The 16,471-nt window shown below is 31.9% G+C and overlaps 1 protein-coding gene across 1 annotated transcript in view; it reads right to left on the bottom strand.

Annotated features, from left to right (window-relative positions):
* Positions 1–16,471, bottom strand: part of LOC118189266 (solute carrier organic anion transporter family member 74D-like) — a 78,301-nt gene that overhangs the window by 27,954 nt on the left and 33,876 nt on the right. The window contains exon 6 of the mRNA XM_085823320.1: positions 10,001–10,139. Within this exon, the coding sequence (XP_085679446.1) occupies positions 10,001–10,139 (139 nt within the window). The remainder of the gene's footprint in view (positions 1–10,000; positions 10,140–16,471) is intronic.

Genomic DNA, 16,471 nt, shown 5'->3' with positions numbered 1-16,471 from the left:
TCTGTTGGTGAGGTTGCATAATGGATAACTGCGCACTTTTGCTTCTATTCCTGATGTCGACTCTGCTTCTCTGCTCTTTTCCTATCGCAATAGTATCGAAAATGTAAATATTCTGGGAATAGGCACGATTAGAGTACCAACTGTATTGTGGCCACAAATATCGGTTGACATTAAAAATGCATATTTTATACCACTCAGCTGCCAAGTTTCTCTTGAACATGGCTTTATGTTCTACGCCATTAACATTGCTACGTCATCTTTTATCATCATGTTAATACGTGTTATATATATATATATATATATATATATATATATATATGTATGTATAGTATGTGTGTGTAAGTGTGCGTGCGTGTATATTTTTAAATAATATAATTTTAATCGTTGCAACTTTTAAACATTAGATGCACTTCTTTACATAAAACTGAAAATTCCAAGTTATTCAGTTCTTAGTATTCAGTTTATTAATATTAAATTAACATTTTGGACATTAGAAAATGAAGTAAAATTTCTCAGTAATGGTTACATAATTAAAAAAACATATTGTTTATTTACAGCTATTATTAAGATGTTATTATGTTGATTAGATCTCTTGTCAATTCTTCATAACATCCATATACATATCTTCATGCTTCTGAACTTTTTTGGCCTGTCGATAATAATATTTTAATACTGAATTTGTGCATCTAGCTTTAAAAACCGAAACGTACTTTGTGAAATTGGATCCTATTTTATAAGTTATGATAATTTTCCCTTGAGTAGGTATTTTTTTTTTTTAATTAAATTCAAAAGCTTAGAAAAGGGAAAGAGAAAAAAAGCGCCCTTTTCAACAGTATTAGATTTTTAGTAGTATTATTTATAATACTATATAAGGTTTGTATATTTCAAAAATAAAATCTGTCTTTGATAAACCATGCTAAATTAAAATTAATTTAAAACCCGCTGACTATAATATTCGTGTAACGTAATTATAATACTATACTAGATTTTAAAGCAGTATTTAAAAACTATTTAAATGTTAATTTAATGATTATGAAATTAAAATTATATTGCCTTCGAACTTCTTCAGAATGATTAGTCTGAACACTTTTTTCTCATTTTTTGAAAAAAAATAAGTGATAATTTTTCAGCTTGTATTTATTTTAGATATAATTATGAAACAACAGCTTTGGCTTATATTCTACTTATTTTCGGAAAGTTTAAATAAGTATTCCTTTTTACTAGATTATATTTCTATACGTTTCACAGAAAACCTATAGGTTCAAATGTAACTCAATACAACTGTGTTAAAAGTTTTTGAAATAAATTCTATTATTCAATTTCAATTCTATTTCGGCACTCAAATGTTATAGAAACCTCATTATTGTTTGATTGTTGGAAATGGCGAATAATATAAAGAGAACCTTTTTTTCCACTGTGACAGAAATAAAATACAATTAAAATGAATATGGTAATTAAATGAATTAAAATGAATATGATAACACGTTAAAGGGAGAAAAATTATTTTAAATTAAATTTAATACATTAAATAATTCTATTTACATAATTTATCTCATTTTATATAGCGGATAATATATATACGGGGAGCATCTAGTTAACAAAATATACTAATTTAGTCGCATTTTCAAATGAAAAAGCCGTTATCCTCTTTAATTTAACACAGACGTCCCAAGCTTTCATTATATTCGAGATACAAAATAGTAAATGAATTAAATTATTTATTTTAGGATTCCCATTAAATTATATGATGAATTATTTTTCTCCTTTTAGTGAGTTATCATAATCGTTTTATAAAAATTGATTGTTTTCTTGCATATTATTTTTATCCCAAAATGGTACAAGTCCAGAAGGGCTTCGAAAGGGAATTTTGTTTCAAATCACTTAAATGCGATGTTTCACTTTTCAGATTGTTGCCACTGAATATGATCGAACTATTTTTTTCAATGGCGGGCGCTTCCTTATAACGGCATCGACCTGTAACTAATAAATAGAAACAAAATAATCACGAATCTATATGAATGTATGTATATTTCTCGCACTATGAAAAAACAACGATGCCTAGGGTCATTATATTCTGAATAACATAGTTCTCCACCCGAATATAAGCACCTGGAAGCCCAAATTTGGAATTTGTTTTATTTCCCATGTCATATTTTGTAAAACTTTAACGAATTTTTATTAAAAACGCAACAATTTGTAGGGAAGATACAATAACACGCCGAACAAGTATTAATTTAGAAGTCAAACAACAAAAATCAGCGTTATATTTTCAAATTTTCACGGTATAACTGTGAAGATTTTCACTCTAAAAATCTGAAAATATAACCTTTATTTTTGGTATTTGACTTTGATTTGATATTTGGTATTTGACTTAAATCAATTTGTAGGGAATAAAACATTTTTATCTCCAGCGCGCGAGACTGTGTATCAGAAATTCTAAAGTTATGCTCATTAAAAAATAATTTTGCGATATTGCTGTTGAATTAAAATTTTTTGGTTTAAGTGCGAAAAACATGATATTTAATAAATAAAGGTAACTCACAAGACATTAAAAAAATGCCCCTGTGGGCATATTGTAAAATCTGGTCTTTCAGATTTGCTGTTTAATTTTTTTACCAAAATAATAATCATTTTAAACCTCTTTAAATCACCAAGAATTGTCAATATTTAGAAATTTTTATTAGTTTTTTCAGTACTGTATAAACATATTCACGATCACATGAAACTGAAACTCAGCTTTAAATATTAGCATTTTTATTTTTAATCGAAAGGGACTTTGTCCCTCAAGGACTATCGTTTTTGCAATTAATCACTATAAATGTCCGTTTCACTTTTCAAACTGTTGCCACCAAATGTTAGAGTCCTCATTAAACTTGAAGAAATTAAATAATGAAAAATCTGCATAAATGTGTGTATATTTCTCGCATTATAATAAAACAAAGGTACATAGACCCATCGAATTTTGAATGACGTAATTCTCTTACGAATATGGGCATGTGAAAGACAAAATTTGAAATTTGGAATTTGTTTTATTATCGATTTCATATTTTGTTAAACTTTAACGAATTTTTGATTAACAAACTCAAGGATTTCAAAGCGAACAATGGTAACACTATGGGGGGGCGGGACAACGAAGGAGGACCTTCGTAGGAGGACCTTTTTATCTCCAGCGCATGGAACTGTGTATCGGAAATTCTAAAGATACGCTCATTTTAAAATTATTTTGCGACATTGCTATTGAACTGAATTTTTATGGTTTAAGTTCAAAGAACATGATATTTAATAAATAAAGGTAACACACAAAACGTTAAAAAACGCCCTTTTGGACGTAATTTAAAATCTGAGACCTTTCAATTTTTTTTAAAAAAATTTGTTTTAGTTTCAATTACACGGTATCAATAAAATTCCTCTTTAAGTTCTCCCAGAAGGCAAACTCCAAAGCAATTTTGTCAGCAGAAGCGCTTTTTCCATCAGCTTCAGACTACAATGCATTTTTTAAATGTAGAAAACAACTCAATTAATAGTTCTTTATCATTATTATTTTAAAAGAGGGCGGAAGGTTTGATTTATAATCTGTGAAAATTTTAAAACTTTATACCAGATACATATTTAGATGTTGAAATTTAAAATCATGAAAATCAAATAATCTAAAAATCCAGAAATTTTCAAACATGTGTCCAAAATTCAGAAAGTGATTTACAATTTTCATGTAAGTTTCATTAAAAAGATTTGTTTTGCTGTGTTTAGTGGTGCAAATAGTAAAATACTGATACGTTTAGTTTATTCGTTATATGAAGATATGTGCGAAAAATCGATTAACAATTAAATGAAAAAACGTACAAATCGAATTTTGAGAAAAAGGCACTTCACCACATTGCATTGTCATCGACCCACAGCGTGCGTACAAAATTTGAGCTTGATGACTTATCAGGAAGTAGGTTAAAAATCTATTACAAAATTCCACTTGCAGTGAAACAATATGCGTGAATTAAATAAAAGCGTATAAAAAGAAAAAAAAATCCCTTTGACAATTTGAAATTTTAAGTATTATAGGCAGTTAATGTGTTAGAAGCAATACGTGACACGTAATTATATAATAATTAACATGTAATAATTAATGTAACGTTCATGTATAGTTTTGAAAATTCACATCCCATTTTAAAAAACAAATATCACCAATTTCTCATTAAATGCGCTAAGAAGGCAAACTCAAAAGCAATTTTGTCAGGGAAAAAAACTTTATCCGACTGCTTCTGACTACAATACATTTTTTTAAATAGCTCAATTAATATTTTTTATCATTCTTATTTTAAAAGTTTAAAGTAATTCTAATATTACAGGTAATATGACTTTATAGCAGTATTTAAAATGAGGCATAAAGCGTGTATTCAAAATAAGGTAGAAAGAAGTAATATTTAAGGGAAGGTTTTGGAAGGTGATCTTATAGCGTATTATGCCTGCTTGAAGGCCACGCTGCTATCTTGATTTACTAGTGATTAGATTTCTATGGCTTTGAGTTTTGCTAGCCATTGGGCTAATTTACGCCAAATTTTACGAGTCAGATCCTTCCTGCGCGTCAATTTATCCTGTGAACCATTAGACTAAATTTATTACATTTAATTTTAAGTTTGTTGTTACATTTTGAGTTAGGTCAAAAGTGTTGGCTTCTGCAAGCACGAGTCGGTGCCATCTGTGATTATATTGAGGGAATAAAGGGTTCTTTACACCCCTTCTGTGCACTTTATTGTACTTGAGGATAATTCCTCGCATAGTCTTCTAGTTCCTTGTTAGTTTATGATAGCAAAGAGAACGAGACGCTAAGTTATGTTTAAATATAAGGCGTAGAATTTGTATTATATGTTAGAGTAAAATCAGTGTGAAATGTTTATGTGTGTGATACTGTGTACATATTAGTGTACCCTCAGTGTCTAGACTAATGTGCTCAAAAGTGCGCCAAGACAAATTTTGTTTACAAATTTGTATCAGTGTAGAATTTGCATGCACCCCAGCGTAAAATCAGTGTAAAATGTTTAAATATCGATGGAAAATATCTGTGTAAATGCTTATGTACACACAACAATGTGCGCAACAGTGTCAAACAGAATTTTACGCATAAGTATATCCTTAGTGTCTAAGTGCCGATCAAAAGCAACAAAGGTTCATATACGGATATTTAAATATAAGCACTAGTGCAGAATTTTTTTATGTACCATGGTAAGTTTGTAGAGACATTAGATTATTTCGAAGCAGGAGAGATGAAGAATGAACAACGCCCTCTCCGCGAATCAAACGACGGACCTCTGGAATACTCGTCCAGCGTGCTGACCACTACACTACGAAGGCATGCTAAGAAGGTGGGAGAAATACCTTATAATTTCATATAAAACGCTTGAATTCCGTTGTAAAATTCTGCGTACTATGATTATGTATATGCAACTACGTATACATCAGTGTATAATACATGTTTTTTATTAGTGCATTCTCAACGTCTAAACCTATGTGCGAATAAAACGCACGTGGAAATTTGTGTTTATAAATGCGGCAACATTGAGGACTTTATTATAGGATATATGTCTCAGAGTAAAATCAATATTAAGTTCCTAAATATCAACGTAATATCCGTGTGAATTTTTTAAATATCAGTGCACAGTATCAGTACAAAAGCGTTATCTATGTACAAAATCGGTGTAACAGAATATTGTATCTTGTATGAAATTATTGTCTTATACCCTGGCCTTGTATAGCCATGTACAATTAAAATTTTCTATTAAACTCTCAACGCAGCTCTCCGGGGGCGCGAGCTCTTGCATTGTATAGTTGCGGATTCTAAACGATGTCCGAATAGTCCTTGTAAGCTGTCTGGGTGTCTAAACCTGCTCTAACCTGTCACTTGTAGTATTTACGACAAGGCTTTCCTCAAGCCAGGCCAGTAGGCCTTCCTCGTAGTAAAATAATCGTTTACAATAGGATATTCTTATCAAGACCATGAATATCACACTTACTGTGAACAATAATAAATGCTCATTTTTATTTCTGTCAGTGTATAGCGTAATTATGTATGTACTATTCTTTCTCCTTTACGCCCTTTGTGGAGAGAAACAGTTGCTTTATTAAAACGCTGTAGGAGTGCTGATTTCCTCAAAAGTTGCATATAGTATTAAAGACACTGGTTAAGCATGGGTAGTTGCCCTTCACACTTCTCGCTTGAGCTCATCAAATATAAGTTCAAGAGTTAATCTAATGTAAGGTTCCTCTATATAATGATAGAACAAAACATTGCAAAATACAAAACAATATACAATAATTATGAAAGTTTTCACCGAGGATGCTAAGGTCATATGTAAGTGTATGCAATTATTTTCACTTAATGCATAGGAGACTACAATTGTTGCGTATGTCCTTCACAAGTATACGAAATTTTCTCTTCATCTTCACTTTAAAAGCAACAGATCGTTTGTTAATGAGAGTGGGATTAAATAATATAAACATATGAGTTAATGTCACAATTTAACTATATGCGATTGCACTTTGTGCAATTACTGTGTGAATTTCAATACTTTAAGAAAGAATTTAAATGCAATAACTGCTCTGATTCCTGTCTCATTTAACTTTTATATGTAAACAGTTTTACTTTCTTGTACGAACTAAAGGAAGTATTGTAGTTGAGAAAATTTCGGGTATCATAATTTCAATGAAAATAACCGTTTTGACCGCTGCCAGATCCATTTGAACGATGTTTCTGAGTAACATCTGTACGTACCGACAGAATAGAGGACTCTTTTTTTTTTTTTTTTTACAAAACAGATTTTAAATGGATTTAAAATGAATTCAGAATAGATTTTTTCGTAACATCTGTACGTTCGTATCTCGCATAACTCAAAAATGAATAATCGAAAGACGTTGAAGTTTTCTATATGAGAACTGCTATAACATAAAGTTGTGCAGCACTCTTTTTCGTTGCAATCAGCAGCACCAAACGTATAATATATATATATATATATATGTATTTATATCATTTGTTGGAGTGGGTATATATATATATATATATATAGTATATGTAGTGCCAGTGTTGAATACCAGATGGCGTACAGGCCAATGTTTCATGTATTGATAGCTCTGGCAAACAAGATGACTTAGCAACCTTAATTGTTTCTTATCTGAATAATTTAGAATTGCTTAAAAATAATGTAATTTTAGAAGAATGTGAAAGCGAAAGTGACTTAGAGGGTGAGGATGGCGGAGATAAAAATGAAATAGATGATAATGTTCGAAATGAAGGCGAAAAATAAAAAATTAAAAAAAAAAAAAAAATGGGGATGACGCTCTTAAGACGAAAAGAAAGGCGCCTGAAGAAGACCGAAAAGATGCCTAAAGACGAAGAAACTGCTGTTAAAGACGTTAACTACTGTTTCTATGGCAGATGAAGCTTAGACGAAAGGAAAGACGCTTAACGACGAAAAGAAAAAAGAAAGACGCCTGAAGAAGAACGAGAAGATGCCTAAAGACGAAGAAACTGCAGTTAAAGACGTTAACTACTGTTTCTATGGCAGATGAAGCTTGAAAACGATGTTTGCTCATTTTATCACTCTTGAAATTGAAAGACGATCAGGACTCCAAAAAACATTTAACCTTTAATTTATTATTTTTCTTGTTTTGCTTTTATATTTTCTTTGTACTTGCAGCGTCGCCTGGAGAACCAAACGAGTGCAGGACGGCCGAATGATGTAATGCCAGTGTTGAATACCAGATGGCGTACAGATTGCTCATCGTATATTTCTTTTAATTTTTGTTTTTTCCGTTTTGCTAGTTGGCAACTAGATAAGTAAAATGTGTGTGTGTGTGTGTAATTATGGCAAAGCCTCGAGGGCTATCTGCCTAAGAGGAGGGATACCTTCGTGGAGGACTTTCTAAGGGAAACTGGCTCGTATACACTAGATAAGTAAAAACTCATTCAAATTAAAAGAACGACGACGATAAAGACGTAAATAAAAATGTATTGAAATTTGTTTAAAATGTAAATATTTTAAATGTAATTAAACGTGCTGTCCTTTTAAGTAGTTTCTTAGATGTCTTTTGTAAGAAGGTATTACCATATAGGTATATAAATATATATTCCCACTCTGTGACTCAGTGAGCTCAGTCTCTATTTTTATTCTTATATGTTGGTAAACTGTGCGTTTTTTGCTTTAAAAGTGATTGAATCACGTTGTTCTTATGTTCCGGTTAAGATTTTATGCCCTTAATTAATATGCATGCGATAGAATTATCAACAGTTTAAAAGTAAAAGTGGCACTAGGCCTAATGGGGTAATTATTTGTTTACATTTGAAACTCTTAGCAGGATAGTGAATTAAGTCGACTGTGCACCAACTTCAGAGTCTTTTTGCCCTGTGGGACCAAAGGTTAACTTTCAGTTTTTCACACCGAGTTTTGTCATCTTGCCCATAGTCCGAATTGCTTGTTTTCCCTAAGAAACTTAAATTTTAATTGTAAAAGTGGCTCTTCAACTGTTTTAACTGCATTTTGGTGTTTTACGTTTTGTGTATTTTGCAAGTTTTAATGAATATGTTTTGAGTTTTTATGTACTTTTGCCTTGCCGAGAAGTGAGAACTGAATTGATTTAAATGAGAAATATATCTCTAATGAATTTCGAGGAAATAAGTTTAAATGAAGTGCAGCCAAGTATGTGTATCATTTAATAGGCCGTATAAGGAAGTCATGTAGTATCCACGAGATATTTTTAATTTTATTGTTTACGGTTTACACTGCATGTCTGAATAATGATAATGGCAATAAAATAAACCTACTCTTATGAAGTAATCACCCTCTTAGATTGCGCTCGTTTGTGAATAACGCCTGCTTATTAATCACTCTGACATAAATTATCCTCGAAGCAGTCTACTTATAGCTACTTACAAATGGCAGTAGTTTAAGGGATAGAAATTCTGAATTATGACGGCGTTTAGTAGGTCATTGGTTCGCGTTAAAGTCCAAGCCCAAAGCTTTATAAATATTAAATATGTACCTGGATTCTATTAAGTTCTAGAACTTATTACTTACTGTATATACTATAAGAATATTTATTCTAGAATGTTAGCACTTACTACATCGAAATGATAATAATAAGTAGGTTTTTTCTTTTTATCTGTTTATGTAATTCTACGTCTTTACTATTGTGCTTTCAGCTTCACCAGTGTGCAATGTAATCCTTTACATTATATATTCACAACACATTATTTGACGAATTATCTTATCGTAACATTAAACGCTTCATAGTAAAAAGATTTAAGTCATAAAAATTAATAAATAATTCACAGGATAACATTTTAATATGGTTCTGCAAAAGACCGCTTCTACAAAATCCCTAAAATATATATTCTTATGAAATGCCTAGCTGTGGTAAGATATATTCCTCGCAAAGCGGGGTTAGGGTTGCCACAAACTGGCAAGGGAAAGCAGGGTTGACAGATTTGGCAACAAAATTGGCGATATGCCATGGACGGAGCGAGAACATTCTAGAAAGAATTCTTACCGGTTTTCCCGAGAATGTTTTCGAAGGCAGGTCAAAAGCTATATATAACTTGCCTGTACGAGGAATAGAAGAATATCTTGAGTTCAGTAGCACAGTAGTAGGGTTAAGAGATTAGTTTAAGAGCGACCAAACCGAGTCGGGAGCTGTACTTTAGTGCTTCGCCGTGAAGCTGTCATCACAGTTGTAGCCTGAAGGCTATGTTGCTGACTGTTTCAGAGTGTTTATCGTAATTTTCGACGACTGTAAACGTGTTTTTGGAAATCTACTGTATAATACTGGAGAATCAATTGCGTTTTGATACTTCATCAAGTTTTATTGTCAATTACACCAAATCCACCAACCCATAAAACTTCTGTGAATACAATAATTTTCACTTGAAAGTCAAATTTCCCATTGCTGTTCGTATTCATGTATTCACATTTCTAAAATTAAAAAAAATATTCAGATTTCATAGCAAAAGAATTTTTACCTTATCTCCATTTTTAGGCAGACTGCATCCAGCGTAGCATGGGGAGAAGAAAGTTGTTTTTCCATCTGGAGCGCAGATAGGGGTGAATTCTCTTGTTGAGCAATTACAATTATAATTGCAGGTGTTTTCTAATATAAAACTGAAATATAAAGTAGAATTGATTTTACCAGATAAAACAATGTTTTAGATGGTTTAAAAATTATCAATAATTATTACTTAATAGCAAAGAATGTTAAAATATATTCACAAAAAATAAACGAAAAAGTGACAATACTTGCTTTCAAATTAAAACACTTGGAAAACCTCAGTGCATGTAACTTCATTTTGTAAATAAATATATATTTTCACAAATCATTTTAAATGGAAATTAGGGTAAGAAACAGAAAAACTAAAAAAAGTCTCATTAAATATTAACAATTCCTCAAATAATAGCTAAGAATTAATAGTATTTATTAATGTTTGGCATTTAATTAAAAAATAAAAAATCTTCTTGAGTTCTACGCGTTCGTGGGTTTGGAATGATTGATGACAACACTTAATGAAGAATCAAGACACGTTTATAGCTGTCGAAAAGCTACGATAAACGCGCTCAAACAATCAGCAACACAGTCTTCAGGCTATGAGGCTGTACGGTAAAGGCAGCTTGACGGCAAAGCACTAAAGTACAGCTCCCGACTCGGTTGATCGCTCTCGGAGCTCATGACACTACTACTGAATATACTCAAGACACTCTCCACGATAAACTCAAGATACACTGCTACTCCGCGTATGGGCAGTTTTTGACAGGCTTCAAAAACATTCTGGGGAAACCGGTAAGAATTTCTTATAGAATATTCTGGCTCCGTCTATGATAAATCAACAATTTTGTCGCCAAATGGGCAATTTCGTGCCAAATCTGGCACCTCTGCATTTCCTTGCCATTTTATGGCAATCCTAAACTAGCTTTGCGGGGAAGCTATTTTACCGCAGCTGGGCATTTTACAACCATATGTTTACTATATCTCTTATGTGTCTAGACACTTGCTTCTCAAAATCCGTAGACATACTGCAAGTTAAGCCTAGAATGGTAATCATATTTAACGTTCACTTTTATTGATATTATTTTAATGTATTTAGATTAAAAGGAATTTATTTATTTTATCTAAGAAATTATTTTATGTTTATTACCTATAATGTCATTTATCTCTTTATGCTTTCCTTCCAGAATGCTAATTTTAGTTCGCGCATATTCAAATGAGGTAGAAAGGAATAGTATTTAAACGAAGGTTTTGCTTAGCTTAGACAGTACGTGTTCCGCCTGCTGAAGGTTACGTTCGTAGTTGAAATTCTGCAATAGCAGTCTATCTTTGGCGTTGCTTTATTCTTTCCAGTAGCGCTTGTCATGCAGGCATAGATTTCAGCTAACTTGCGTGTTAATCATGTTTGTGCAGCCTTTGGCTTGGCTAAATTATGACTAAATTTGGAACTCATTACTTCTGAGTTATGCCATAAAATGCTAGCTGGCTGGTAAGCACAAACAGTGCCTTCTGTTCAACTGTTTGATTTCTCAATAAAAGGGCCTTTTACACCCTTCTTACGAGACATAGTGATAATTTGTGTCTTTAAAGTCTTGACTTAGTGTGTGCTTCCCAGAAGTCTGAGACTCTTCAAGATATTTAAGTTCAGAATTACTGAAAGTAAACTTCGTAAAATTTTTTTGTTGAAATCCTTTAACGAAAAATGCGACACAATTATTCCAAAATAAGCTACATCATTTAGCAAAAGTGGCGTGTTTCTTGTTAATTTCTATATCACTAATTCTTACTGAACATCAACGATGTGGAAGTCAGTCACTTTTAAAAGTAAAAATTATTTTAGCGCTCAAGATCTTGCTGTATTTTGAGAAACGTGTTTGCCTCACTGTGTTTGTGTTAGCGATAGCTTTGGTGACTAATTTTTGTCGCTAAATTTGGATAGAAATGGCCAAAAGTCGCCAAACTTGGCGACCATTTGGCGACATTTGGTAAGGTCCCTGTATGACTGTAACTGGTACAGTAATTGAATAATTGTAATAGATTCCTACAAGTAGACTATAACCGTATCCTGTAAACTGTAACTATATCCGGCCCTCATATGCCTTCCAGTAATTTCAAGAAGTGGAAGGTTCTAGAGATTTCTCGGAGAGACCGAATACAACATCAGTTTCTCGGTAGTTGTTTAGCTCAGCATATCAGTTCGGAATATTGAGAGATCCCCGCAGCAGCTTCGCCTTTTTAGATGTGCTTTGCATTACGTTGTGTTTAACGTTCTTGGTAGTTTGAAGTTTAACTACTGATTTTGCATTGATACACTGAGAAGAGCTGCATGAGTATTTTTTTGGAGAGTTCCAGAACTCTAAAAAGTTCCTTTTTGTAAAATACATATTATCAATCTACAATCGGTTCTGTGCGCATTCAGTCTGTTACGAACCCGTACGCACGCAATAATATGTTTGCTTCACAGTATAGAAATCTGTACTGCTTGTTTTACTTCTTTATTTTAAAGCATTATAAGCTTAACATCTTTCTTGTTTTCTAAATTAAAGTGTCTAGGTAAAGTGTTCGGTATAAAAACTTTAACAGAAAAAAGGTTTTTTTCCCTTAAAATTATTTAGTTTTTCATATCAATGGGAAATGAAAATAACAGCAAACAATTTTCAAAAAATTTAATAACATGGAATTTTGAATGTATAGGGAATGAAGGACACGTCACGCAAGTTTTGGAAATAGAGGTGTTAAAAAAGGAATTACGATGTTTTATTTAATTCGAAAATTTTATACACTAAAGCTAATTACGCTAAAATGCTCAGCAATCATTAATTTTGAAAATATATGAATTTTGAGTTTGAGAAATGTACGATCAAAAAGAACAACAGTAGGGAAATATGAAGAAATCCCACACGTCATGAAAATATTTTTTCTCCACCAGCGTCCGAGCGGTGACGTCGCTGAACACTAGTAGTTCGGTTCGAGCTTCGAATCTTTCGAACGGGCTGACTGCAAGGGTGTTTTCGGGGTTTTCAGATGTGACGTATAGAGTAGTCTGTATCCTTTAGTAAATTCTCCACGTAGGCATCCCTCCTTTCAGCCAGATAGCCCCCAAGTACTTTGTCGTAATCAAATAAACCAAAGCATAAAAATATTTAACGTAAAGGATACTGGGTGTAGTTGGCTAGGACGTTAAAAGATCATCAAATTATTTTTTGTATAATTCGTTTTATTAACAAATCTGATGCGGAAACCAAATGACTTTATTGTACAGAATATTAAATTACACGCATTTTTGTTGCATTTCATTTAAACTTATTTCCACGAATTTCATTAGAGTTCTCATTCAATTCATTCTATTACCACTTCGTGGCAAGGCAAAAATATATAAAACATCAAATATCTTCATTAAAAATTGTAAAATACAGAAAAATATAAAACATCAAATACAGTTAAAAAAAAAAACAATTTTTACAATTAAACTTAGAGTTTTTACGCAAAAACAAGCAATTCAGCCAACGAGAGATAGAATTTTCGGTGAACAAACCTGAAAGTTTACTTTTGGTCTCACTCGGCAAAAAGACGCTTAAAATGCAGAAATTGACTTAATTCATTCTTCTGTTAAACTTCAAATGCAAACAAATATGGCAGCTATGGTAAAAAAAATATACTTAGCCGCAATTGAACAACTTTTAAATTGTTGATAATTCTACAACTACTGCATTAAGATGAACTAAAGACATAAAAACCTTAACCAGAAGATAATAACAACATCATTCAATCATTTCTAAAGCAAAAAAATGCAAGTACACCAACATATGAGAATAAGAAACTTGAGCTCACCGAGCCGAGTAAAAGAGTACATGTATATAAAAATACATGTATATTAATTGAAAAAGAAAATGTAAAGCTAACAAGTAATTGGACGTAAGACCTATTTGGTCTTAAAAATTTTTGCGCATAATGATGCAAAAAGATATGAAATAATAGTAGTAGGTAGAAACATTGCAGCGATCTTGCTAAAAAGTTACCAGGAGCTGTAGCTCCACGAAATATTTTAACGCAGTATTACAAAAATAAAAACTAAGAAGAAATTTGTCTGGAAAAACTGGAAAAAAATTGTAAACACGCGAAAAAACTGCCAAAATTAATGCTGGAAGACTTGCTAATGCACGGAAAAATTAATCTGACCGTTGTGATATGTGAAAAGTTAACTCACATGAAAAATAGATCGACGGAAAAAAATATATAAGGAAAGTACATATAAAAAACATAGATTGAAAAAATGCCAATTCATAAAAAGTAAAAAATTAAAATTAAAATGAAGACACAAATTGCAACAAAACAAAATACAATAATTATATAGCGGAAAATGGTAAATTAACCCACTCGTACTTTCAGTTGGTTTTTCAAGGGAAAAAAACTGATTGTCGAACTAGGTTAAATAATACCATTACGCGTTTCGCCGAAACAGACCATTGAAGCTCTTGTTTAATGCGAAAAAATTTTTATAAAAGAACATTAGTATTCCCGAATATATCTTATTTGGAATAAATCCTTTTTTTGGAGCTTCACTGCTCTGTTCCTTTTTTCCGAAGCGTCCGCTGAAATACACATTAGGGTGTCAAAAGCAATTGCAACTCCGAGCAATGTAAAATTAAAATCAAAATCAAAATAAAATGAAATAAATAGCGGTCTGCTTTTAGTCAAAAATTACAACAACGTACGGGCTGGTCCTTTAAACCTTAAAGAAGATGGAACTTTTATAAAGAGAATGGTGCTGTAAACAAATAAAAATGCAATTAAATTTGTAAGAAAACAAACGTCGCAGGGTCTTATTAGGACCAAAAAACATAGACAATAGAAACGAATAAATTGACCTGAGAGGTGCCGTCCTTTGCATCCGAAAAATTTTTTGGAAAAGGATGCAAAACCCCTCCGTGCCCAAACCAACCTTCCTTATCCTCTAGTGACGTAGTTGGGCTAAACAATAAAATCTGTATAGGCCGATGGGCTGAGATTGTAGTTTGGCGGGAATTCTTGTCCCCCCTCCTTTTTTATAGAGGGTGTAACAGACGAGAAAAGACTCGGAAAGAACTCCAAATGGCGTCAGTCAAGTTGTTAGAAGAACAAAACTGTTAAAAAATAAGTGAAAATGGCTAATTCAGCTAAAATTACTTATTTTTGACCACAAAAGAAAGAGTAAATTGGAAAAAAGTCATTTGTTAATAAATGTCGTCGTTCTTCAAGCTAGAAGGCGGTCAAGCTACTATGAAAAATGAAAAGGCTCGATTTGTTAATAAAAGTAGAGTTTGGCCTTCTAAGTAATTTAAAACTATTACATAATAGTATTAAAGTATAGTGCCAAAATCTTTGGAGGAAAGAAAATGTATGTAGGAGAATAATCTGTACATTTATACAATTTTTACATTAGATAATCTGAATCAGCCATCCACTTTATACCTTCCCATGGGCTTTAAGCATAAAATTTCATTATCCAAAACAAATTATCTAAAAATTGGTAAGGCTAATGCCAGCTTTTAATTATTTTATGAGGAATTTGGTTATTTTTCAAAATTGTGACGAAGTAAAGTATTTCTTCTTGTAAGTGTTCTGTAGTATTACATATTTTTTTATTCTAAGTAGCTGTGAAAAAATTGTGTTAATGATGATTCTTTTGAAAATATTAGAATTCCAGTTGGTTAACTTTAGTGTAGAAAAAGGGAATTCTCTCCTCTTGTCGTAGACTTTAATAAAATTGTAATCAATAATATTTAGGTCAAGATATACTACATTATTTTGCACCGTATTTGTTTTATTTAGTTTTAAGCTAGTTGGGTAGATATTAGCTGCTTCTATTTTGTTATGGTTGTTAAAGGCTATGATATCATCAATGTAACGATATATGTGTTGGTAAAATTTATGTTCTTTGTTTAGTGAACGGACAAAGGTCAATTCTCTTGTGAAAAGGAATAATTCGCACACAGCGCTCGAAAAATTTCCGCCCATTTGGGATTCCTTGAATTTGTTTGAAGATGCTATTGTTAAAGAGAATAAAATTATTGAAAAGCACGCTCGTAAGATAAAGTTGCCATTTTTCGTTATTAATTATTGTCGAAATCTGTGGAATTATATCTGGTAGAGCAAGTAAGCTGGTATAAATTTCTTCAAGTGGTAAGGTAGTATAAAGGTTTTCGAAATCGTAGCATTGTATATGGTCTATTTGAATTGAAATAATTGTCTTAATTACGAGTTCGTTACTTGAAATCATCCAGTTGCAATGCAGATCTTGAAAATCATAGTTATTAATCAAGTCACGTATTAAATGAAGTTTTTTTTGCAAAAAGATAATCTATTTCTTTAAGATAACTTTTGGTACTATTGGCAATGAACCTGAATTTAATGGGAGGCTTATGAAATTTTGGAAGGGCATAGAGATTAGTAAATCTGTTATTATAGTTCCGTG

Source organism: Stegodyphus dumicola, chromosome 9, assembly GCF_044657685.1.
Source record: "Stegodyphus dumicola isolate Sdum_Otavi_A_Nest chromosome 9, ASM4465768v1".
Classification (NCBI taxonomy): domain Eukaryota; kingdom Metazoa; phylum Arthropoda; class Arachnida; order Araneae; family Eresidae; genus Stegodyphus; species Stegodyphus dumicola.
Note: the sequence above shows the minus strand (reverse complement) of the source record. Positions and strands in the feature narration are given on the sequence as shown.